We start from the raw sequence: 27,207 nt of genomic DNA, 5'->3' as shown, positions 1-27,207 counted from the left end.
TAATAAGGGTTGGGGCAAAACAACATATCAACAACCAATGCCAACCGATACTATAAAAAATCCTTGAGCAACTTTGTATTATTGGTAGAAACTCATTTTAAATTTCAAATATCCAAATCTTGTGACTGATGTTTTCTCTTTATTCTGAATTAAATATTTATATTATTATAGTTGCTTATAGTTTCTTTCATACATTTTTGAACTTCTTCTTCTGAACTACTATTTCAGTATCTGTTTTTCTAAAACTGCAAGTTCTATGTAGTTTTTTTATTTTCCTTTTTACAATGTAATCCAGTGATGGAATTTTCCAGCTGACAGTGTGCACTTTAGCTGCTCTCAGTTTTCAAACTTGATTCATTTTTTAAAAACAAATGGCTCTTGTTTGTACAAATTTTACTCTACAGAAGTTCTTTATGCATTCTTCCCCCTTTCCTGGTCTAATCTTCACTTCCTCTCCGACCATTCTCCCCTTTTAATTTTCCCAGCTCCTCCTAGATTGAGCTGAGCTTCATCCTCTCCTCTCCTCTCCTCTTCTCTCCTCTCCTCTCCTCTCCTGTTTCTGCTAATTGATTGCATTCACCAACACTTCTAAAGTTGACTTCAAAATCTACAGCAGTTTTGAGCTTATAAATGTAGCTTTCAACATTCACACTGCATTTTACGCAGGAATTGTTTCTAGTTATTTTTGTGTTTTTTTGTGGTTCATACACAGCTTACACCTTAAACTGGTAAAGGACCTGCTAAATCAGATAGACTGTGCTTCTTCTTTTTCGCTTTATAATTGTCTTTGAAAATCTAAATGGCTAACCATATTATGGATTTCATTCTCCAAGTGATTTTTTAATATAAATATGGTTACAGTAAAATTGTCATGTGTAAGATATTTCAGTGTTTTTTTTGGGGTGTTTTTGGATTTTTCCCCAGATTTTGTATGGGAATAGCTCCACTCTTGATAAAGTTCGAGAAAGTCAAGACAACTTTAAAAGCTGGACAGCTGAAAAACATGCCAGACACACAAGAGACAAGAAAGAAGAGACAATGAGGTGAGAAGATGTAACTGACTGATTTACTTAATAATTATACTGTAGTATAACTTAATATAGCATTAACATCTGCTACACGTGTGTGTGTGTGTGTGTGTGTGTGTGTGTGTGGGGGGGGGGGGGGGTTGGGGGGGGGGGGGGGTTCTTGACTAATTGATAGAATGGAAAATGGGTCAGATTATTTAAACTAAAGCTTAAGCTAAACTGGATCAGTCCTTATATGGCAGTCAGTGACTGATTTGTGTCATTTATTAATTCTAAATCTGACCGAACATAAAATAGATTAAGGGGTTCCTCAAGGATCCATTCTCAGCCCACCACTAAACATCATCCAAACCATCCCCGTAGCTCAAATTATAGAGCACTACAATATATTCTACCCTGTGTATGCTCACGACACGCCACTTTATAAATTGGGGCACTGTATGACCACAGTCCACTAGGGTCACTGAGTTGGTTTGTCCATAATATGAATAGTTCTGTCAGGTTGTGGGGTACTTGGAGATGGGACACAAACATTTTATTATTTATTGCTTTTAACATTTTAAATGTTATTGTTATTATTTTTTTTTTTCTAGTGCTTTCCTTTGAAGTGCCTGTGACATGCTTTTCCCAAAAATGCAGAAATTGAAAGAAAAAATCTATATATTGAAGGAATTGGGCAGTAATTGACATGATATTAGGATTAAAGAAATGATAAAAGACAATATTGGACACAAACTATGCATTCTTCAATGTTACATTTTACAAGTTCAAAGTCACCTGGAAATGACATCAAAGGATCATTCATTGTGTGAGCGTCACTGATAAACGGTTCAGGTAGAAGCCAAGTTGAGTTAAAAACAGCGTTAATATGGTGAAACTGTGCATTGCTGGTGGTGGCAGCAATACTACGACAGCAGCCGTTAGTCTGCACTACTTTCCTGAAGTGAAGAGGATCAGAGCTGCCTGGATCAGAGCTGGAAAACTGAGGAGGGACAGATGGGCTGGTCCCATCAAGCACAGCCAGTTGTGATTGGAGGACTTTTCAGCAAACTGCTTCGAACAAGAAATCTCTGAATTCACAAGTGAAATTATGTCAGAGGTCAGGATATCTGACAGACGAAAGACAATGTTGAAGCAGAGTCTATAGCCACGCTGTTCAGTGCATCTGATGGGAAAAGATCGGCAAAGAAAAGGCTGTTGGTGCTGTTGGTAAACGGATCAAGGCTCAGCAGGTAAGACAAATATCGGCAGTTGTTAATAATTAAAAATCTGACATTTTTATTAATTATTTTATCATTAAAATAAGATAAATTACACATGCATACAACATATTTAAATAAATGTTTCTCTAAAGATTCTAATGTAAATCTTTTGTCGTACTCCAGCATCCGTTAAAAACAGACTCTGGCCGAATTAGATGGCCGTCCACACGCAGCAGCACTTGTGGTCTTCCATCTGATGAAAGCTGACTTTCTTCTGACTCTGCTGCGTCTCTATGTGATAGAGAATGAAATATATTTAAAAACAAAATCTGATTTTTCACTGCTGTCTGTGTTGCTGGTCGTTGCAGCAGCAGTCAGTTTACCTGCGGGGGTTCCTCTTTTACGTGGTAAAAAAGCACAACAAAATCGCAAAGGAGAAGTCTGAAAATGCATTTTTGTGGAATCTATGATCATATATCTCAACAACTGTTCATTTCAGTGCCATGAATTTACTTTTTAAAATCTTTTATCAATGTTTCCTTTCCATAAATGTGTTGGAATCATCCATTTTGGTCGGACAGACCGACTAGGCTGTGCAATTCAACACGTACAGCTCAACAAATGTCGCAACTGTGACGTCATCGGGAGTATAAAACCCGCGGAAAATAAACTTTCGTTGCCGTTTCCAGCGTGTCTTACAGGACGACACAACGGAGGTGCATATCTGGAGAGATAAAAGCTCGCAGGCAAACTTTTTCCCCACAAGGCCATTCCCAGAAGAGCTTGAAAGGTGGAATTCTGTCTGATACAAAAAGGTCAGAAGATTCATATACCTATCGAAGACCACGCCGACACCCGGCAGGTGAAAAACCCGTGCAGGTTTTTTTCAAGGAAACGAATTTCCTCGGTGTTGGTTCAGTCAACAAAACGGTTCTTCATATTTTTCCCCGTTTTGGATGGATGAGAAGTTTACTGGTTTTATTTGTTGGGTTGATCATGGACAAGCGATCCCACCCCTGGTTTTTCTTCAGACTTGACCCATCCTCAACCGATGGAGAGAAGAAATCAACTTCAAAGTAATTTTGTTCTTTTTTTTATATTAAATCGGATTGGTGCATTTAGAAGTCTGGGCAGGAGGAGGCATAGTTAAGGTGATTTAGAATCACCAGTGTATTAACTTGTTACATGCAACACTGATTGAAGGGTTTTATGCTGAGCTGTGTTTGATTTGTTGTGCAAGTGTGCTGAATCGCGCAGCGTGGATGCGATCAGCAAGGTGTTTGTGTTTTGTCCGGCTGATCCCAAATCAGCCAGGAGTTGGAAGTAGGACTTTTAAAGTTTTTCCATTCAAAGCAACCTCAAAGTCTTCAAAGTCTGAGCCTCATGGCCTGACCACTCTGTTGTCCCAGTTTTATTACTGGAAATCTTTCACTGAGTTCCCTCCTCAGAGTTTTATGACTCTTTGTTTGGGATTTGGGGCAATCAGCTGCTAGTGGCTAAGGGCAGGGCCTCACCAACTAGCAGCTGATCGCCAAAAATTGAGACGTCAGCCCACCAGGAGGGCTTCACTTTCCAAGTTAACCTAAATTGCACATTTTGTCCATAAAACTGCTGGTTTGATCTTCATAGACACTCAATGTGTATATATTTTATTTTATTATCATTTTTAGGTGGTCATTTTATCCCCTTTGTGTAGAATAGTGCTTGTTAGTTAGGTGAAGGTTTTTGAACCTTGGTTAGTAATTATAAATTATTAATGATAAATAACTAATTGTAATTATTAAGTGCTTTGAGCACATAATCACAATACAGAGGAAGTCCCTGAGTTCTATTTGTAAGTAATGATTTTTGGTTAAGAAATTATTTTCCTGAATTATGATTTTTAATTATAATTTTGATAAATATTAATTAATCAATAATCATAATCCTTACAAATGTAATTAGATTTATCATGAAAATTTGATGTCATGGGCACTTTAAAGCACTTTTGATTGCCTAGTGTATGAATGGTGCTATATAAAGAAATTACCTAGCCTTACGTTTGTTTTTTTCTTTCTTATTTTTCACTTTTTAACATCGCCACTGAAACGTCAGCCCAGGGAGTACCACCAACCAGCTCAGCCGACCGTCACTGCCCGGCCAATCCAAATGCCGGTGACTCCATATCTGAACAGGGATGCAACCCCCCTGCCACACATGCAGCATCTTCAACCCACAGCACCAAAATGTTTTTTTCTTAATGGTAATTGAATTTCCAGGATTCTTACAGTTGGGTTAATAAACTTGACTCTTGTTTCTGGCTGTTGAGTTCTAATTTCATTTTGTATCCTTTTCCTATTTCTAACAAATTTTGTTTTCAGCTATTTGTCCTAATACGTGGTCTTGTTCCTATTCACTTTAAAACATTCTATGAGAATTCATTGATGGTGTTTATACCCAAACTCCAGGGAGTCTTACCTAACACTTTGTAAACTCTGGAGAAATAGATGCCAAAAGATGGTACAGGCATGTAAATACAGACCCTTTTCTTTTAATGTACCTTAAGGGAATATACATTCATTGGAGTCCCAATGATTGGATGTACTCTGCGTTTTTATTTATACAGTGGCTAACTTCACCTGTGTCACTCACCATGCCTTTGATGCCCTCTGGGAAGAGAAATCTCTTGTAGATTGTGTTGACTGTGTCATTAGGTTCAACATCACACTCTCTCTGCAGTAGAATTGGTCCAGTGTCAAGTCCATCATCAGCCCAGAACACTGTGAAACCTCCCTTCTTGTCTCCTTGAATAAGGGTCCTGTGAAGCACAGTTAAACAGACTGCTACCAGAATTCCCTTTTATTTGTAACCCCCCCAAAAAAATCAGCATCACTGACCAATTGATTGCTGAGGCTCCCCTGTGACGAGGCAGCAGGGAGGGGTGGTAGATGATAGAGCCATGTTTGGGGTGGTCAATGACCTCCATGGGGATAAACTGGGAGCAGAAGGGCAGAACATTAAGTTCTGCTCCTGTAGCCTTGTACTGGTCCACCACCTCTAGGATGGCTTGACCCTTCACTCGCCACCTGGGGAACTTAAAAACAGGGACACCATCCTTCTCTGCCTCTGTGGCTGCAGGAGAAGAAAAGAAAAGAGGCCAAGTGAGGTAAAAACAAAGATAAAAAGCAGGAACAACTGGCAGTTATTCAAGTCAACATTCTTCCTAAAAGGTTAGTTCTAGCCAACAACTCATCAGTTAGGGGCAAAGACAAAATTGGACTTCAACAATGATAAAACACCTCCAATAAAACCAGAACTATTTCAGAGGTTCATGAAAATGCTTTTTTTTTAAACCTCTGAAACTCTGTCATGTTTGGATTCAACAATTAATTATAAGCAAGTCTTTATACTAAAGACTGTAGTAGTCCCATGTCTGGATATCCTTTGTAAAACATGTGCTAAATGAAAAATGCAATTTCTTTTTGGCCAGAGAAACGATTTATTTTGAAGACTAAGGCAGTGTAAAATAAATATAATAATACTCAATTGCACAACTATAATCTTTTAATTTTAATTTTATTTTATTTTACTCTGGCTGGATATGTATAACATTCTGTTTTGTAGTACATGTTTCAAAAATGATGGTTTTTATTAGTGACATGAAGTACGGCCTTTGTTGTAACCACAGCTTTCTACATAAACAACCATCTAATGAAAATGTGGCAGCAATGTACAGTGCCTTGCGAAGGTATTCGGCCCTCTTGAACTTTTCAACCTTTTGCCACATTTCAGGCTTCAAACATAAAAATATAAAATTCTAATTTTTTGTGAAGAATCAACAACAAGTGGGACACAATCGTGAAGTGGAATGAAATTTATTGGATGTGTCAATCTTTTTTAACAAATAAACTGAAAAGTGGAGCGTGCAATATTATTCAGCCCCCTTGCATTAATACTTTGTAGCGCAACCCTTTGCTGCAATTACAGCTGCAAGTCGCTTGGGGTATGTCTCTATCAGTTTTGCACAAAGAGACTGAAATTCTTGCCCATTCTTCCTTGCAAAACAGCTCGAACTCAGTGAGGTTGGATGGAGAGCGTTTGTGAACAGCAGTCTTCAGCTCTTTCCATAGATTCTCGATTGGTCTGGACTTTGACTTGGCCATTCCAACACCTGGATACGTTTATTTGTGAACCATTCCATTGTAGATTTGGCTTTATGTTTTGGATCATTGTCTTGTTGGAAGATAAATCTCCGTCCCAGTCTCAGGTCTCTTGCAGACTCCAACAGGTTGTCTTCTAGAATGGTCCTGTATTTGGCCCCATCCATCTTCCCAACAATTTTGACCATCTTCCCTGTCCCTGCTGATGAAAAGCAGGTCCAAACCATGATGCTGCCACCACCATGTTTGACAGTGGGGATGGTGTGTTCAGGGTGATGAGCTGTGTTGCTTTTACGCCAATTTTTTCGTTTTGCATTGTGGCCAAACAGCTCGATTTTGGTTTCATCTGACCAGAGCACCTTCTTCCACATGTTTGGTGTGTCTCCCAGGTGGCTTGTGGCAAACTTTAAACGATACTTTTTATGGATATCTTTGAGAAATGGCTTTCTTCTAGCCACTCTTCCATAAAGGCCAGATTTGTGCAGTGTACGACTGATTGTTGTCCTATGGACAGACTCTCCCACTTCAGCTGTAGATCTCTGCAGTTCATCCACAGTGATCATGGGCCTCTTGGCTGCATCTCTGATCAGCCTTCTCCTTGTTCGAGATGAAAGTTTAGAGGGACGGCCGGGTCTTGGTAGATTTGCAGTGGTCTGATACTCCTTCCATTTCAATATGATTGCTTGCACAGTGCTCCTTGGGATGTTTAAAGCTTGGGAAATCTTTTTGTATCCAAATCCGGCTTTAAACGTCTCCACTGAACTTCTGGAGTGAGTTTGCTGCACTGAAAGTAAGGGAGCCAAATAATATTGCACGCCCCACTTTTCAGTTTTTTATTTGTTAAAAAGGTTTGACACATCCAATAAATTTCATTCCACTTCATGATTGTGTCCCACTTGTTGTTGATTCTTCACAAAAAATTTGAATTTTATATCTTTATGTTTGAAGCCTGAAATGTGGCAGGAGGTTGACCAGTTCAAGGGGGCAGAGTACTTTCGCAAGGCACTGTAAAATGTTATAAGGCATATAATTAACTTGGTGAGGTTCACTCTGGTTTTGGCTAGAAGGCTATTTCTTTTAAAGGGTGTTACTTAGCGAAAACTTCTTCAATCATGACGGAGGATCAGATGTCTTTTTCTGAACAGTTAATGTTCGGTTTTCATTGAACAAGCAAGGCAACTGCTATCAACGGAACAGCTGATTGTATCCTAGCAACACTAACAACAGCTGACAAGATAGCACAGAGACAAAACCCAATCCTGTTAGGAACTCTTCAAAATAAATATCTTCCTTTTTCCAAAATAAATCATACTTGACACTTAAATATATTTCACTTTACCCTGTGTAATAATGTACGCTCATGTCAAATTCAATGAATAATAATAATAATCAAGTAAATTATATTTAACAACATACAACTGTAAATAAGTCACAACATAAGGAAATATAAGAGCATTAAGTACTGTTTGAAAGACAATGCCTGGTTCTAACCTCTCAATAAAATCCCACTTCAAAAACATCTAAAATAAAATAAGAATGATACAGTAAAATGACAATTAATAATTATAAATTTAACATGACAAATTGACATCTTGTTCATTATAATAATGTCCCCACAGATCTCCCTAAAGTTTAGCATCTGGATCACAGTGACCTATATTAGGTGTGCTCATAAAGGACAGTGGAAGTTTATCCAAGTCATCTAATATGTTATTGGCAAGCGGCTTTGGAAGTATTATCATTTACAAAATATTCCCATCCAAGCAGCCCTTTATGATCAGAATATTGTACAATCGGATTTTACAATAATGACTATGATTCCAAATACATATTATGCACATATTAAGTATTATCTACCAGGATAATGACAGCAAACAAAAATAAACTTTGATTTACCGTGAAAGACAAATTTGTTTGAACCCTGTCACCACAGCAGCATTAATGAATGTGTGTGTTCCTGAGCAACATACATATTCTCTTCTTTACTATGTCCACATTGGAAACAATTTACTTTTGCTATTGTGTCATGAAAAACTTTGTGCCTCCTTACAGATTTCTTCTGTTCTTGCTTTTTTGTCACACTTTAATGTTTAGGATCATGGTAAATGGCAAAGGGCCTGCCCTTGTATAGTGCTACATTGCTACGTTGTAGCAGAATGACAGCAGCGAGGCTGCCATACAATCGGCACCACTGAGCCCTCTGACTACCAGAGGCAGGCAAGGCAGAGGAAGTGTCTTCCTAAGGACACAACAACTGAGATGACAGATTCAAACTGGCAACTCACCAGTTACAGGACAAACTCCATATTTTAACATTAGACAAAGACAAGCTGGAGCATGGGTCACATAGTGATTCCCTAGGGTACTAATTGCTGGAAGAGGTGGGGCTACATCAACAAAAGATAAAATAAAACAAAAATTAGAAAGAATGTGCAACTGCCGGAACAGACTGTCCTGGATACAAAATGGCCAAAAATGCCAGGAGGCCTGGTGGCGTCCAGCAACGTGCAAATGGTCCAATATTCAGCAAACAAGTTGTCCAACATTCCCCCCTAGGTTCAAAGGGTGAGATAAATCGCAGTCTTTGAAGCTACTGGGACCATTCTGTCCTTTGTTGAACAATCAGTGATCCGTGGCGAAGCAGAACAAACAAACTGTCTCTGTGTTCCTCAAAACCTATGACTGGGCAGAGTAAAGGTTAACCTGTGCAGGGCTAAACTCCAACTATCTCGTACCTTTCTATGTTGTTCAATGAGAAAATACAAACAATACATTCATATCATCAATGCATTCTTTTGGTCATCAGCTTTTGGTAACCCTGAGACAAAATGAAACAACAATAAAAGATACCGTACATATATGTATATATATATGTATATATATAAAAAGAAACAAAATCATGGTTCATAGCTTATTCGTCCAACTTCTATTAGGCACTGGAACCTGGCTGTGTCATTGGCAAAGGCGGTGCTATGAACCGTGGGGGAATGAATGTGAGGGAATCAATCTTGAGCTGTAGACGCTTAACCTGCCTATATGCGGTGTGTAATCTTGGAAAAAAAACGAATGTTTAAAACAGGTTTAGGCTTAAACCATTAGCTCTTCCAAATGATGATGGGTTTTAATATGACTCCTATCTCTAAACTATCTAGATGTGAAAAGAGGGAGAACATAATAATTGAATTGCAGTACCTAGGCTATAAGCCAGGTGTGTTTGTGGAAGTTGCAAGGTGTTTGCTGTGGTGGACTTAGGATTTTCCCTACTAAGTTCAGCAGAACTAGGCCAGTAGGTATCTGTGCCTCGGTGGGACTGTCTACAGATGAACCAACCTCCTTTAATAAGATTTTGCATAAAATCTCTGGCAATGTGAGTGTCCATTAAATCATTCTTAATCACTTCTGTGAGGGTCTGCAGTGCATGCCGAGTGTTAATGGGAAAAATATTGTGCCAACTTACAGTTTAACATTGTGCTCTAGGAGGTAGTTATATTTTTAACAGTTTCTGTTGAAGAAAGTTGTTAGTGATTAGTGCATGTTAGTGTGAGTTCATGAAACATGCACCTATTTAACTAGTCCTACGCACTGGTCTCTCCTTTCCCAGACATGGAGACAAGCTCTGTTCTAGGGGAGGAGAGTTCAATGTAGGACTTCATCTGGTTCAGCAAAACATCAGCAGCTGGGATGACGGCGTCAACCTTTTCTGACAAGCATCCAACCCACTTGATGAAGCTGCATGTCACAGTGAGGAGGAATTTGTTACCTCCTGTTAATTTTGGAGCTGGTTTGACCCAGTTGGTCTGAAGGTGGAACCAAGGTAATGTAACCCCCCTTCGCTGAAGCGGAGGTTGACTGGTTGGCTGGGATGGCTGAAACTGGCGGCAGGTTAAACATCCTTTGATGTAGACCTGGGTGTCATGAGACGTTGGAGGCCAGTGGGCGATCTGTTGGAGGGTGTGGAGTGTGGCTTTGTAGCTCCTATGGCACCCTACAGGAGAGTAATGGGCGTAGGATAATGTGACCCCCCTTTGGTCTGTTGGAACAATGTCCACAGCATGGGAGAGCTGTTTGATGCCAATCTGCACACTGGAGGTGCACACTCTGGCTGTCTTGAGGAAAGGGCGGAGCTGTGTGGCTGTGTTGTGCCTCAGTTAAAAGGGGGTCTTTTTGGCACAAGCGGTCATATAGCTCTCTAATGGTTGATGAATTTCCCAGCCAGAATGCTAGTAGCACTTCTGGTATGAACATGGTTTCCAGGTGTACACCTTCCACCACTGTGGGGTTGTAAGTGTTCACACCTGGGTTCTTTAAAGAACCAAGCAATGCATGACTGCATCTGGGAGGAGTTTCCTGGATGGCTGGGTGCAGCTGTGTCTCAGAGGTGCACCGGCTCTGACGAGGGCCTGAGAGGTTCTTTGGGCTCCTCTAAGCTGGTGACCTGATTGGTCACAAAGAGTGGTTTGCTGCTTACACCCAGTGGATTTTGCACCTCCGCCTGGACCCAGAGTTGGTCCTGGTGGCAGTTAATGAGTGGGGCCAGCCTGTCCAGCAGGTCCTGGCCACCAAGAAAAAGCTCTTTGTTTAATGTGCACATATCAGAATCAGAATCAGTATCAGCTTTATTGCCAGGTTCGTGCATACAAACAAGGAATTTGACTCCGGTACACTTTGCTCTTTTGTTCTGTTTTTGCATTACAGAATATACAAATTTACAATTTACAATGTACAATATACAATGTACAATGCAATATTCTGCATTACAGAATATACAAATTTACAATTTACAATGTACAACATACACATATCTAACAGAAAAGGTGCATTTGCAACATCTGTATACTGTTGTTCTGTACTCTATTGAATGTTCTTCAGAGAAACAGCCTGGGGGAAGAAACTGTCTCTGTGGCGGCTGGTTTTAGTAAACAGTGCTCTGTAGCGGCGGCCTGAAGGTAAAACTCTAAACAGTTTATGTGCAGGGTGTGTGGGGTGCACCAGAGTCATGTCTTCGAGTGTGATGTCGAGCTCCACCCAACTAGTGATGCATGATCGGTTTTGGGTGCGGCTGGTGATGCTTACATCACAAGCGTCGGCCTGAAATGGTTCATTGAAGGAGAGCGTGGCTCTACTCACCTCCTCAAACATGATTGAGCACATCAAGTTGATCTCTGATCCTATTTTAAAATATAAACTCAGTTAGAAACGTCCTCCTATCATGATCAGACAGTATAGACGACGTGCATGTCCATTTTGGTTCAGTTTACCTGAGAACCTTGAAAAGATGGTTTGTGGTGTTTCTCCTGGGGAGGTCCAAAGGGGTACTTGGAGTTTCCCAGGTTTGTCTCCCCATCCGATCAGGTAGACTCTGATGGCTGTGGAGACTGGGTCCACGCCTAGTCATGCTGACGGGAAGTTTGGGTCCGGTTTAACTGGACGGTCGGCTTCCTGTTTCAAGGTTTGTGGGGGCGTGGTGGCCTGATGCACCGCTTCTGTCACCATCCTGCATAGGGCATCCTACATCTCTTTCCCCATAATCCCTTCTGCGTGTTGGTTCCATCCATTACCATCAGGATTAACTTTAGGCTTCACATGATGGTCAGGTCGTCTGTTCGACCGGAAGTGGTCCGGCAATTTTGACTGTGGTTGGTATTCAGTACCACCCCCCCGGTCCAGCTGACCAAACCTACATTGATCCCTGAACCTGTTCTTAACATGGGTTCTGGTTGAAGGCATTTCCTGATCTTCCAATGCAAAGCTGTTCCTTTCTGCCTGTATCTGTAAAACCCTATCCTCGCCCTCTGATCCCTTGGTCGGGCGAGCACGTGTTTCCCACGCCATCTGAGCATATTTGCGGATCTCTTGCATGCTGATGGTCTGTGTTCTGCAATACATAGTAACATCATATTGCACACTTTCATGAAGGTTGTGGAGGAACAGGGATTTAAAAGCGTGTTCCTCCTCAATGTCGGGATCATTGCGTCCTTGAAAGTAAGCGGCTCTCAAGCGCCGGTAATACTCCCTGGGTGCTTCGCTTTTCTTTTGCTGGATAGTGAAAGCACCAAGTGTGGCGGAGGCCTGGTCTGTGTACACAGAATATTCTTCCCTTAAAGCTTCGCAAAGGGTTAAATAACGGTCTCGGACTGCGGGGGTCAGGCTCTCCATGAAAACATGGACGCTCCTGGATGTTGTCTTCCAGATGAGCTTCAGTTTTTCCCATGCTGATGGGCAATTCAAATCTAGAAGACAGCGTTCAACTTCCCTAAGATAATCATCAATGTTTGATTCTGCATTATTAGGGTCAAAGCGCTCGAAGTCTTTGGCCAGCTGGCGGGTGCACAATCCACTCTCAGGGATTGGTGCCGGCCCATCTGAGTCATCATCGGAGAGTTCACTCCGACTGCACTCAGGGTATATCAGTGCATCACGCCTCATCCTCGGAGGAGGCAGTGGAGGCTGCTCCCGGTACAACGGTGGGCCCTGTGCTTCCCGGACTCGGGTCCTGGGCAGCGGTTGAGGGCGGTAGGAACCACTTGAATCCCAGGGGCGGCTTTCCTGTCGCCTTGGCAGAGGTGAGGGATTGTAGAGGACCGTACTGCGAGTCAAGTTTGAAGGCTACTCGCATCTGAGCCGTGAACTATTTACACCTGCTGAGTCCCCAGCCAGGTACCTTTCATGGCTGCTGATTGCAGTGGGGTGGGACACCGCACCACTGAACCTATTCTGACTACTTACACCTGTCCTTGCCTCAGTGGATGTATGGGGAACCCCATGAGCCTGGAAAGGTAATCTGTGGAGAGCAGCTTCTATATCCTCCAGATCTGACCTGCAGGTTCTCTCAGGGTTTCGCAGGTGTGGCTCACCCCGCAAAGGTTTCAACCTGTGAGGTGGGTTTCGGTTCGCCCCCCCATTCCTCCAGGGAAGGGGGGGGGGGGGGGGGAGTGGGTGGCATGGCTACCCTCTATTGTGTCCAATCTATTTTCAACTTCTGTTAGTTCACCTCTAAGGACATCCACCGTCTGCAAAGTATCATTCAGCTCGAACTGCAGTTTAACATGCTGGTCAACTTCCAACATTAACCTTCGCTGATATAACATAGTGAGCTGTCCTAACACATCTGAGACCTGTCTGTCCTTCGGTGGGTTTTTAATGACTTGGAGCAACTCCTGAATCCTAGCTTCACATTGCTCAATGCCATAATCATTGAGACCTTTACGCTCCTCTGGGGACAACAGAATCAATGACCCAATCACCTCTTGTGCCTGCATTCCTATGGGGTCCTCCACCATACACACATCACCAGCTGCAGTCTGGGATGTTCCCTCCATCTTTGGCCCAAAATGCACAATGCAAACACACAAAACTGACTATCTGTGTTGTTCAGTGACCAATGATTACTAAATTAATTATCAGCAGCACAAACAGGCTAGGCTGTTCTATGATTAAAGGATTGCTAAATTAATTAGCAGCATACAACAGGCTAAGCTGCTCAGTGATTAAATGATTGCTAAATTAATTAGCAGCACACAACAGGCTAAGCTGTTCAGCTAGCTGTCTGATTCATATATGTATCTTCCAGGTGTATGGGTTTGCTTAAAATGGGCGCACAGGTTTGACTGTTCAAACTGTGGCTTACCCAAGTCTATGCTTTAGTGGGAGTAATCAAGCAAACACACACAAAAAGGGAAAGAAAGAAGAAGAGAAAGAATTTTGAAATAACCCAAAACCAAATTAAAAATAAAATTTTTTAAATGGGAAAACGGAGCTAAAACATTCAATGCTGGTCTTAGCTTCAAATAAATGTTAGTGCTCTCTAATATGGATCACCTACCTTCCTGTTAGACAACTAAGTTACTTTTATGAGTCAGATCAAAACATGCTCCACACAATAAAACCCAGCAAAAGTGCTTAAATTTTATCCAAAAGTGGTAATGAATGATCTGTAACTTCAACTTTCAACTTTAAGTTATGCCCTTTTGATCATAGGTGATGGAATTATCTGCCTGTTTTAATGAATTGAGTGATTAAAATCAAGGTAGGAAATGCAATTCTCACTAGTGACCACCAGATGGTACCGAGTGTAGGTCTGCGGTTTGGGAAATCCAGCTGCAACTGCTATTTTATTAAATGGCCACCAGATGTAAGTGTTGTTCTCTACCTGACTGGGAGGATGTTGGTCACAACTGTAATTATGCCCAGCGGACACTGGGGCAGGTCTGCTGCTTATCAGCGCTGGTTTTATGCAGCTGATGCAGCAGGCTGGCCGGCTGGAAATTAACTTTAAATTTTCCGCAAGTTAAACCAACTTTCACCTTGCATCCACCACAAACACCTCTGAAAGATTATTTTATCCTCTGCAGCAGAACTGAGCAAACTCTAGTCAAAATATCCCCTAATTCACAAACGTTCTGTGTGAAACTCAAAAATCTCACAATAAAACTAGTCTAGTAAACGGAGATTTATTCTGTGCAACAGTGATTTGATGTCTGTCTTTTTAAGGCCCACCCAGGGGCGCCATATGTTAGATTTATGATGATTGATTAATTAATCTTTATCAATAGTTATAATTAAAAATCATAATTTGACTAAATTAATTTCTTAACCAAAATCCTCATTTATGAATCGAGACCAGAGATGTCTTCTGGTGTTGTAATTGTGGCTCAACACCTTTGATAATTACAACCGTTAAATACTCAGTAATAATTAATAACTATTACCAGAGATGTCACTGTTTAATCGACCGTTTCTGCCGAACGTGTGGAACTTCAACCTTATCTTGACTGATGAGTCACTCTTGCATAAAATAAACACAAAACGCCTTCTGTTTATCTATGTGAACATTTATTAAATCACAGCCCTGATACAATCCGCTCTTCCGATTTAATAATCTTCACCTACTCAAACATGCAAAGTTCTACACAAAAGGGGTAAAATATCTAACTAAACAAAATAAATATGTAATATGTAATAAGTATGGGATCAAACCAGCAGTTATGGCAAAAATGATAATATGACAAAGGGATGTGGTGGTGAGTGGAAGTTCGGGCGCACCTCAAACTGTAACTCAGTTATACTCAGTCATAAAACATCCCCCAACGCTGGGCGAGGTGAGCAGACAAAGGGTTATAAAACGTTTGGCGGCAAGCTAGTAAGCAGTAAGGTTGAAGACAAAGAAAATGAGGTTATTATAACAGTCCAGTCTCACAGCGCACTTGCGCTTGCTCTCAGGTGTTCAACAACCCCGCAAAACACACACAAAGCTGGGTAGTGCAGCGGCTTCCAGGCATCCAACACGGCACATCAAAGTTTCAATAAAAATTAAATTAAATAGCGAATCTAATCGCACTAAAACTTCCTGTACCCTGCCTGGCTATTCCTAATAAAGAAATGTTAAAAATAATAATAAAAGGATGTGCTTTACTTTATTGAAGCCTTCCTTCTGAGCGGCGTTGAGAGAGATTGCGGTGGAAGTTGGAAGTTAATGTGCGTCCACAGTTAACTTCAGGAAAAGCGGTCAATCTTCGTCCTCTGGCCTCCTTGGTGAAAGGGAAAAATATGATCTGACCGTCACAGTCGACTAGGACAAAAACAAGGTGGCGATTCATCTCCTTGAAACTCCGTGGTTTTTTAAGTTACGTGTTAAACTCACGTCTTCGATCGGCAAAAGTGAAATTTCTGGCCTTCTCATTCCAGAAATCCCAGTTATTAATTTTTCGTTGGCCAACGAAGGAGAATAAGTGAAATCCACTCGGGACTCTTCTCCAGATGATGCTTCAGTTGCGTGCTCACCACGTCACGGTCTCCAGCTGAAGGCGAGTGTTCAAAATGGGCGCCTTCCTACATAGTGTCCTGTGACGTCAGACTTGGGACGCCCCATCATATCAGTCGTAGTGTCCGACGGGATCTGTAGGAACGGACTGTCCGGGATACAAAATGGCCGAAAACGCCAGGAGGCCTGGTGGCATCCAGCAACGTGCAAATGGTCCAATATTCAGCAAACAAGTGGTCCAACAGGGGCCATCATGCAGTGAGCTTGCATGTTCTCCCTATGCTAAGATAATTAGTGACTCTAAACTGCCCTTAGGTCCGAGTGTGGCCCCTGTGATATGGCAACCTGTTCAGGGTGCACCAGTCTCCCCTTCATTGACCTTTGGAGATGGGCACCAGACCCTCCCACTACCCACAATGATTTAGTGAGTATAGAAAATGCATGGCTGGATAGACAGTGGTTTAGACAAGTATTTATGAAAAAGCTAAGCATTGAGATGCCTTTTTAATAAGGGTTCTCACCCAGTGGGTCAGCCTTGCTGTCCTTGTCAGGAATAGTGAAAACCCCAACGATGGTGTGGCCATCCTTCCTCAGCTCCTTGTAAACCTCCTGGCCGAAGAGACTCTGACCGATAACTGCAATCTTCATTCTTGGGATTTTGATGATTTCTGAGAAGGCAAAAACATATGTCCACATAGACATATACCCACACAAACACACACAACATGAAAACATAATTAGATTTTTGAAGTACACAAAACTGAAATTGGATTTGATTTAGCATTTTTTCAGAACTGACTCAGCAAGTTTAAGTTTAAAAATGTTAGAGAAGTCACTTCAGGATCTGCTGGGGAGGATCACGCAAACCAAAAATAATCCTATCCCTGACCAAGCATCTGTTGGTTTCATTAGAAATCATGATTAGAAAGTCCTATTTCTATTTCATTCTGTAACCTTTTAGCAGTGATGCAAGTCCACCTGACTTTACATCTATCAATTGTTTAAGAAAGTAGCTGTTGGACAAAGCCAGAGCAAGCTTTTCCTATGCAAGCAAGGAACTGGACTCGAAAAGCAGAAGGAACTTCAATGACTTCAACACAAAAACATAAGCTTGCATGTTCTCAGTCATACCAAGATGGTAGTGTATTTCAGCAAAAAAACTTCTTTCTTAAAGTCCCGATTTTGCTATGTTTTTTAAACACAATGATTCAGCATTGTTGATGTTTCAATGGAGTTTGAATACTATTACAGAAAGTTGCAGCTGCAAAGCAAAACTGACATCTAGGTTAGAACAAACACTGAGTGTTATGAGCTTCAAAGTGGTTAGTTGTGTTTTAGGAGTAATTTCACTTCATGTCTTGGCCCTCATTCTTATCCCTAACCCTAAGATTTGTGAGTTCATAGTAAGAGGTAGGACATTCAGTCAGTATCTGGTGTGACCACTATTTGCCTTATGCAGTGAAACACATCTCTTTCGCATAGAGTTGATCAGGTTGTTGATTGTGGCCTGTGGGATGTTGGTCCACTCCTCTTCAATAGCGGTGTGAAGTTCACAGCAGATAAATTTTCCGGAGAGGTTGGCATTTGTGGAGGTTTTCTTCTTCAGTGTTCACTGGTCTTTAATCACTCACCTCAGTCTTTTCCACATGATGATGTTAATCCATCTATCCATCCATCCATCCATCCATCCATCCATTGTCTTCCGCTTATCAGGGGTTGGGTTGCGGGGGCAGCAGCCTAAGCAGAGAGACCCAGACCTCCCTCTCCCCAACCACTTATGCCAGCTTGTCCGGGGGAATCCCAAGGAATTCCTAGGCCAGCCGAGAAACATAGTCCCTCCAGCGTGTCCTGGGTCTTCCTCTGGGCCACCTCCCGGTGGGACGTGCCCGGAACACCTCACCATGGAGGCATCCACTAGGCATCCTAACCAGTTGCCCAAGCCATCTCAACTGGGTCCTCTCGATGTGGAGAAGCAGCGGCTCTACTCTGAGTCCCTCTAGGATGACCGAGCTTCTCACCCTATCTCTAAGGGAGAGCCCAGACACCCTGTGGAGGAAACTCATTTCGGCCGCTTGTATTCATGATCTCGTCCTTTCGGTCATGCCCAAAGCTCATGACCATAGATGAGGGTAGGAACGTAGATCAACTGGTAAATTGAAAGCCTCACTTTTTGACTCAGCTCTCTCTTCACCAGGACAGACCGGTACAGCGCCCACATCACTAATGACACAGCACCAATCCGTCTATTGATCTCCCGCTCCATTTTTCCCTCATTCGTGAACAAGACCCTAAGATTCTTGAACTCCTCCACTTGAGGCAGGACCTCGCCCTGACCCGGAGAAGGCACCTTTTCCGGCTCATGATGTTAATATTTCCTTTATTCTAGGTTTGCTAACAGGCAAAGCATTGAGATGGGCTGAAGCCCAATTTACCGATTATAATCAGTTTGGTTGTAATTATGAAGAATTTCTGCAGGAGTTTAAACTGATGTTTGCTACAGAGACAGATCAGACAAGTGTTGCTCGCTGTTTATGGGAGCGCAAACAGAGAAATTGACCCGTTTCTGAGTTATCTGTTGAATTTCGTACACCGGCAGCCGCTTCAGGCTGGGACTCCTGCGCTCTTAAAGCAAATTTTTTCAGTCATTAGATGAAACATTGAAAGATGAATTAGTTCTCATTGATGAACCTAAGGCGCTCAATGAGTTAATTGCCTTGGCTAGCCGCATAGATAATAGAATGAGAGAAAGAAGGAGATTAAGAACTGAAAGAACTGTTGTGAGACCCCAGTTATCCCAGACTTCCTCAACTTCATTTTGTCCAACTATTAACATGTCCCTTCCTGAACCAGAACCCATGCAAGTTGGACATACTCGTCTCTCCCCTGAGGAACTGCAGTGTTGTAAGGAGTCTAAACAGTGCAACTATTGTGGCTCTCCAAATCACTTCTTTGCCTCATGTCCTGTGTGGCGAAAAGAGCGGGTCTGCCAGCTATGATTGGTGGGGCTGGCAGGCCATTACATTGACCTCAAGGCCCCTTGTTTCACATTGCCAGCTATGATCCTTTTCAGCAACGACTCCCTAAACCTCACAGCTGCAGTGACAATAAAGCAATAAATTATATTCTATTGCAGTGTTCTTTTTAACAATAATAACACAAATGCATTATTATATGTGAATACATGATGGAAGACTGACAACTGTTTACATGTTATTAAGAGACCTGTTGGTGTTACACCTGTTTAGTTATAATCAGCAGCAACATATGAACTATTGGCTTCTAAGGACAGTTTCCAACATTTCATTGGAATAATTTAACTGCTACCTGAATAAGGTGTATGGGTGAGCTCTGCAGCAGAGCTAACACTGACAGATAAGATTCAGCCTTTCTGGATCAGCACTTTACTTAATGCACTTCCATCTGACTCAAAAATGTATTAAATAAAGGAAAAGTTGTAATTTCAATATGTTTCTATAACATCAGAAACAAAAGCAAAACGTTTCCACAGGACCAATGCAGCAGTTCAATACAGTTTGCGCTCAGCGCTCATGGATAGTTTATTGACTGTAAGAAGACTATTGACTTTGCTCCTATAAAGTTTGCTGAGTCTATCTGATTGGCTGGGACCAGAGGCATTAACTGAACAATGGGATTTGATTGGTTTAAGAGGTGTAAAGCTTGTTCTAAGCAAAACTTCAAATGAGCAAAGGTAACACATACAACTTTAAGATCAAATTTTTCAGCTTATCACAATGAAAATCAATGCAATTCCCCCACCCCCCCACACAAACACATGCACATGCACCTTACACAGTAATTTCATTCTTTTCATTTCTGCGTATGACTTTTAGATGTTGAATAATGCTGAGTTGTTGCAAATGCTTTGCACACATTAAGAATCTTTGTGGGTGTGTGTGTGTGGCTGTAGAATGCATTCTCTCCTATAAGGTGTGCACCATGCAAAGAGATTAAAAGTGAAAGCCAACATGGTAACTTACCCTGCTGCAGACCTTGGTGCTCCTCTTGCTAGAAAAGAGTGAATAGAAGAAAGAATTGCTTTAACTTCCTTCCCCTCAGACACACATCCAAGCAACACAATTACATAACACATAAATGCAACAGAGTGATTGGACAGGGCAGGCCATTTAGGGGTGCTAGAGTTGACCAATCAGCACACAAACTGTCTCTGAATGGACCCAATCACAAAGAAGCAAATTCACCTATGATGAATAATGTACCTTACTACCTGAGTTTTTCATCAAACACACTGACTGCTTTGTCTGTCCAAATAAGCAAAACTGTTTTTAAACTGTCTGCTTTGAAATAAGATCTAAGTATGTCACGTTCTGATTGGTAATCAGTAGTAATATAGTAATTTCATAACTGACAAGTTATGTTATTACTATGAACTCTAGTGATTGTTAATATGACAGTACATTTATCATTAAAAGTATAATTAATAGATAATTACATTTCCTTTAACAAGCCAAATGCCCAAAAACCTCCACAGCTTGTTTTCCTGGAACCTAATAAGACTAAGTAACTACAAACATGATAACTTTCTCTTAGTCATATGGTGCTCACTGGGCATAAAGCAATTCTGTTGGGGTAAGTCAAATTATCAGTAACATGGATTAAACTGAGTTCTTATGCCTGGTAATGATTGATTGCAGTTATCTTTGTGATCTAGTGTGATAGTGGTGAGTGTTTCCTTTATGTAAAGTTACATTAGGAAAGAGTAATTAAAAATTAACCTCTGTCACTTCATCCATGCTTTGGTCTTTCTCTCTTCTTTCTCCCTGGAAGGTGATAGGCTGCTGTCAGGGAGGGGCTGCCACACATCACATAGAAATTTCATTCCTTCAGCATTTTCGCACATATTATGTATACTCCTTGCAGCTTCCCCATTTTACCCCCGTCTCCCTCTCATTCCTATAAAATGCAGTCAGTCTGACTTTCACTGTCTTTCAATTGTCTTATGTGGAGATCTTATGTGTAGCTCAGTGTCTGATGTTCTGAGTCGGACTCATGGTTTGTTTGACTTTTCCTTTAGATGTGAAACTGAAAATCCAGCCATGAAAACCAGACTTTTCACTTATACTTTTTTCACGTCTGCGTTGTTTGGCCTTTTCTTCAGCCTTCCAGGCTCTCTTCTACCACCCTACACTTACTATAGTTCACAATATTGTCTGTGAATAAGACTAGAGGGGCAGCTGATAAGGTGCATGGGGGCTGAACATTATCTTATCATCTGCCTTGCAAAGCAGAAGCTGTTCAGACCTAATGTAATCCCACACCTTCCCAGAGCCCGTTGGGCACTACTGCCACACACTCCACCATTGTCTCACACTCCTTATACATACCTTGCATCACCTAAACATGCTTCTCTGCCGCTAAAGTGATGAATAAAAATGTCACTAGTGAATCTTGGCTTTCATATTCGGGTCAACAAAATCAAAAAGACTTAATTTCTAACTTGAATGGCTTCTCACTTTAAAAGGATGGTGATGGATGGAATTGGCTCACTCCAGTCTTGTTTTTGACTACAGTGACATTCTTCACGTTGTGATGATCATAAACACTGAAGCTAGTTTTGAAGCCAAACACAATAAAACATCTTCCAAAATAGTGACAGGAATTTGATTAATTTCAATGATCAAATGTCTTTCAGTGTAGTACTGTTCAGCCATTCAGTGACAATAAGGATGAGAAAGATAGAAAAAATGTTTTTTCTTCTAACTCTAATTATTTTTTGAATCTGCTAACATAGAGAAGTTAAACCAAGCAAAAACTACATCTAAAGTAACATCTTAAACATAAAAGAGAGACATTGTTGGGGCTTGGGAGTATTGTGCGCCACTGGACCACCAGAGGTCACCCTTCTGCAAGCAGTGTGATCCGGTGACCGGTGTTCCTGATCTGAATCTGATTGTGCAGGCCTTTGGAGGAGTATTTAGGAGCCAGTCACCAGTCATTCGATGTGTCCTTTGATGCCTGAGCCTCTGGTATCTTTGCCAGTTTTGCTGTGTTGGAGTACTAACCCTGTGCTTTGCTTTCCTATTAGTGCTTGTGAGGTGTGGACGGATCTCGAACCCCAGACCTTTAACCCTTCGGACTGCATCCTGACTGCTAATCTAATTCTCTTGGATTCTCAATTGCTGACTGTTGGCTTCGTTTCTGAACTCCTCTAAATTCCTGCCTTTGTGGTTGCAACTACTCATCTTGGTTGATGTTCTATTGGACCACCTTCTGGATTGCGTAACTCTCTGCCCCACCAGTAGACTCCCTCCAGCTCAGCATTTCCCTCAGAAGAAGTAAGCTAGTTTGGACATTTTAAACTATTAGCAGCCTATTCCAATTTAACCAGTACCTCTCTCTCAGAGAGCATCCTGTGCAACCTGAGTTCCTGCCTGTGATTTCCTGACCAGAGAATCCGGTGTAACCAGAACATGTTCTGTAAAGAAATATATTGTTTACTAACTTTATTTCTTCTGAGAGTGGTTTTATATGGGGGTCAAACAAATCACTGAAGATATGACAGATAGGTTTTACAGATATTAGCAACTAAGTTAGGTAATCAGCACAAACATGAACATGAGTGATATGGTCATTGTTTTGGTCTTTTCCTCCAGCTGTAACTTATGTGACACAGTAAGTGCTGCTGTGTTGATATAATTACTGAGTCCCACCTTTTCACAGGCTCAGCAGCTTAGCCAGACCAACTTCAGACTGAGTTGTTTCATTCACAGGTTCAGTTTTTACAGGTCACTCTGTTTGTTTCTTCTGAGGGCACAGGTTAGACTTATGTTGCTGATCCTTACTAAAGGTCCAGTATCATAAAACAGATTAGTGTTTCATTGCTGAATTCTCCCTTCCTTCTAATCACAGTCTAGATCTGTTTGCCAACAAGAACAGTTTTCTGTTTACTTATGACAGATATTTGGTTTCTGTGGATTTTCTTTAGATGCATTCACTCAGTTGTGTTTAATTGTTTTTGTTACCTCTTGGTTTTGCAGTCTATGTTGCTTTGAATTTTCTGTCCTGACACTGTTGACTTTCTTGATCTGTGTTTTAGATTTCCTTTTTCAATCTTCAGATGGTTTAAGATCTGTCTTTAAGACCTAGCTGAGCTGGAACTGCCAACATATTTAGTCAGGGTTCATTTGAAATGACTGTTTTCTGGGGACAGAGCGTTGTGTCAGCCCCACCAATTACAGGTCCTTCTCAAAATATTAGCATATTGTGATAAAGTTTATTATTTTCCATAATGTCATGATGAAAATTTAACATTCATATATTTTAGATTCATTGCACACTAACTGAAATATTTCAGGTCTTTTATTGTCTTAATATGGATGATTTTGGCATACAGCTCATGAAAACCCAAAATTCCTATCTCACAATATTAGCATATTTCATCCGACCAATAAAAGAAAAGTGTTTTTAATACAAAAAACGTCAACCTTCAAATAATCATGTACAGTTATGCACTCAATACTTGGTCGGGAATCCTTTGGCAGAAATGACTGCTTCAATGCGGCGTGGCATGGAGGCAATCAGCCTGTGGCACTGCTGAGGTCTTATGGAGGCCCAGGATGCTTCGATAGCGGCCTTTAGCTTATCCAGAGTGTTGGGTCTTGAGTCTCTCAACGTTCTCTTCACAATATCCCACAGATTCTCTATGGGGTTCAGGTCAGGAGAGTTGGCAGGCCAATTGAGCACAGTGATACCATGGTCAGTAAACCATTTACCAGTGGTTTTGGCACTGTGAGCAGGTGCCAGGTCGTGATGAAAAATGAAATCTTCATCTCCATAAAGCTTTTCAGCAGATGGAAGCATGAAGTGCTCCAAAATCTCCTGATAGCTAGCTGCATTGACCCTGCCCTTGATAAAACACAGTGGACCAACACCAGCAGCTGACACGGCACCCCAGACCATCACTGACTGTGGGTACTTGACACTGGACTTCTGGCATTTTGGCATTTCCTTCTCCCCAGTCTTCCTCCAGACTCTGGCAACTTGATTACAGAATGACATGCAGAATTTGCTTTCATCCGAAAAAAGTAGTTTGGACCACTGAGCAACAGTCCAGTGCTGCTTCTCTGTAGCCCAGGTCAGGCGCTTCTGCCACTGTTTCTGGTTCAAAAGTGGCTTGACCTGGGGAATGCAGCACCTGTAGCCCATTTCCTGCACACGCCTGTGCACGGTGGCTCTGGATGTTTCTACTCCAGACTCAGTCCAATGCTTCCACAGGTCCCCCAAGGTCTGGAATCGGCCCTTCTCCACAATCTTCCTCAGGGTCCGGTCACCTCTTCTCGTTGTGCAGCGTTTTCTGCCACACTTTTTCCTTCCCACAGACTTCCTACTGAGGTGCCTTGATACAGCACTCGGGGAACAGCCTATTCGTTCAGAAATTTCTTTCTGTGTCTTACCCTCTTGCTTGAGGGTGTCAATAGTGGCCTTCTGGACAGCAGTCAGGTCGGCAGTCTTACCCATGATTGGGGTTTTGAGTGATGAACCAGGCTGGGAGTTTTAAAGGTCTCAGGAATCTTTTGCAGGTGTTTAGAGTTAACTCGTTGATTCAGATGATTAGGTTCATAGCTCGTTTAGAGACCCTTTTAATGATATGCTAATTTTGTGAGATAGGAATTTTGGGTTTTCATGAGCTGTATGCCAAAATCATCCGTATTAAGACAATAAAAGGTCTGAAATATTTCAGTTAGTGTGCAATGAATCTAAAATATATGAATGTTAAATTTTCATCATGACATTATGGAAAATAATGAACTTTATCACAATATGCTAATATTTTGAGAAGGACCTGTATTCTCAGTCTCCAATCACTCTCCTTCAACTTCACTTATTTTTATATTCATACATGCATTAAATCTTCCAAGTTCAAATTGCTTAATAATTCTACAATATTTTCCCTTTAGCTGAATATTTTGATTTGTGTTTTCTTCCTAGTTATTAACAATCCCATAATTACAATAATGTAATATTGCAAAGTCAGAATGTTAATTTATCGGATGAAATGGTTTAGTCTGTTATAAGAAAAACAACTGAATGGACATTCATAAAACTTGGAATTTAATAGTTTTGCTGGGATTTGGTGAATCCATTTAGCTTACAGCTTTTTTCCAAACCATTTTGAAGTATCCTAATATTTTATTTTAACCTATTTATATTCTATACTAAAAGCATAGCAGATATACATTTCTTTGTCTAATTCATTTAAGTGTGAAGAAAGTCAAAAACAATCCTAGAATTTGACCTCTGCTCAATAGATTCTGGTTTAATCTGCAGTGAGCTTTGTTTGAGTTTCAAAAAAGATTGAATTAACAAAAACAGACATGATAAAACAATTTATGTTCTGAACAACCTTCACTGGTGATTCTTGTGTGTGTCCATGTGTGTTGGGGGTGGGGTGGGGGGGGTGGGGGGGTGTGTTTTAGTTTAAACTGAACCAGCCAGTTCTGGTCCTTATCAGAACCAGCAGTTAATGATACACTCGTATAACCTGACCATCAGACCAGCTGTGCAGACTCAGCGGTTGGACGGCTCCTTCAGACTGTTTCTCCCACCCAAAATATACAGATGTTTGTTTCCATGAAAATAAACCACATATTGCTCATAATGGACCTGTATCAACTTGTTTCAAAAAACCCCACCTCAGTCTTCATTTACACCTTAAAGTACTCCTTAAAACAATATGACTCTCTTGTCTTCTCAAACCAATTGCCATAAAACCGAGACTTATAGCTATAATATATAAACAGAATAGAATTATTGTCCATGGCTTTGGTATTAGAAAAATAGATGAAAGCTTGATTCGAGCACTGGCAATATTGAACAGCAAACACTGCACACATAAAACAAAATCACAACAAATTCTCTTTCAAATTTAAGAACGTATTAACAGAAACAATTCATCTTCAAGTTTAACATATTTCAGTTAAACTCTTTACTAGGCTACAACAATTCAGCTAAAACTACCAAGCCAAATAAAGAAATAAAGAAACGAATGAACTATACAGGTCCTTCTCAAAAAATTAGCATATTGTGATAAAGTTCATTATTTTCCATAATGTCATGATGAAAATTTAACATTCATATATTTTAGATTCATTGCACACTAACTGAAATATTTCAGGTCTTTTATTGTCTTAATACGGATGATTTTGGCATACAGCTCATGAAAACCCAAAATTCCTATCTCACAAAATTAGCATATCATTAAAAGGGTCTCTAAATGAGCTATGAACCTAATCATCTGAATCAACGAATTAACTCTAAACACCTGCAAAAGATTCCTGAGGCCTTTAAAACTACCAGCCTGGTTCATCACTCAAAACCCCAATCATGGGTAAGACTGCCGACCTGACTGTTGTCCAGAAGGCCACTATTGACACCCTCAAGCAAGAGGGTAAGACACAGAAAGAAATTTCTGAACGAATAGGCTGTTCCCAGAGTGCTGTATCAAGGCACCTCAGTGGGAAGTCTGTGGGAAGGAAAAGGTGTGGCAAAAAACGCTGCACAACGAGAAGAGGTGACCGGACCCTGAGGAAGATTGTGGAGAAGGGCCGATTCCAGACCTTGGGGGACCTGCGGAAGCAGTGGACTGAGTCTGGAGTAGAAACATCCAGAGCCACCGTGTGCAGGAAATGGGCTACAGGTGCCGCATTCCCCAGTCCTGGGCTACAGAGAAGCAATACTAGACTGTTGCTCAGTGGTCCAAAGTACTTTTTTCGGATGAAAGCAAATTCTGCATGTCTTTCGGAAATCAAGGTGCCAGAGTCTGGAGGAAGACTGGGGAGAAGGAAATGCCAAAATGCCAGAAGTCCAGTGTCAAGTACCCATAGTCAGTGATGGTTTGGGGTGCCGTGTCAGCTGCTGGTGTTGGTCCACTGTGTTTTATCAAGGGCAGGGTCAATGCAGCTAGCTATCAGGAGATTTTGGAGCACTTCATGCTTCCATCTGCTGAAAAGCTTTATGGAGATGAAGATTTCATTTTTCAGCACGACCTGGCACCTGCTCACAGTGCCAAAACCACTGGTAAATGGTTTACTGACCATGGT

The 27,207-nt window shown here is 41.3% G+C and overlaps 1 protein-coding gene and 1 long non-coding RNA gene across 2 annotated transcripts in view; one reads left to right on the top strand and one right to left on the bottom strand.

Moving 5' to 3' along the window:
* aldh1l1 (aldehyde dehydrogenase 1 family, member L1) overlaps positions 1-20,235 on the bottom strand; it is a 59,922-nt gene extending 39,687 nt beyond the window's left edge. The window contains exons 1-4 of the mRNA XM_047348356.1: positions 20,128-20,235; positions 16,651-16,797; positions 5,107-5,341; positions 4,862-5,027 (exon numbers count right to left, since the gene is read on the bottom strand). Of these exons, the coding sequence (XP_047204312.1) occupies positions 4,862-5,027; positions 5,107-5,341; positions 16,651-16,777 (528 nt within the window). The 5' untranslated portion in view covers positions 16,778-16,797; positions 20,128-20,235. The remainder of the gene's footprint in view (positions 1-4,861; positions 5,028-5,106; positions 5,342-16,650; positions 16,798-20,127) is intronic.
* Positions 922-22,598, top strand: LOC124857204. The gene is made up of 3 exons (XR_007035539.1): positions 922-1,043; positions 4,325-4,472; positions 22,194-22,598. It is a non-coding gene; the product is annotated as an uncharacterized LOC124857204 (long non-coding RNA).
* Positions 22,599-27,207: the final 4,609 nt, after the last annotated feature.

Source organism: Girardinichthys multiradiatus, chromosome 20 (assembly GCF_021462225.1).
Source record: "Girardinichthys multiradiatus isolate DD_20200921_A chromosome 20, DD_fGirMul_XY1, whole genome shotgun sequence".
Taxonomy (NCBI): Eukaryota; Metazoa; Chordata; class Actinopteri; order Cyprinodontiformes; family Goodeidae; genus Girardinichthys; species Girardinichthys multiradiatus.
Note: the sequence above shows the minus strand (reverse complement) of the source record. Positions and strands in the feature narration are given on the sequence as shown.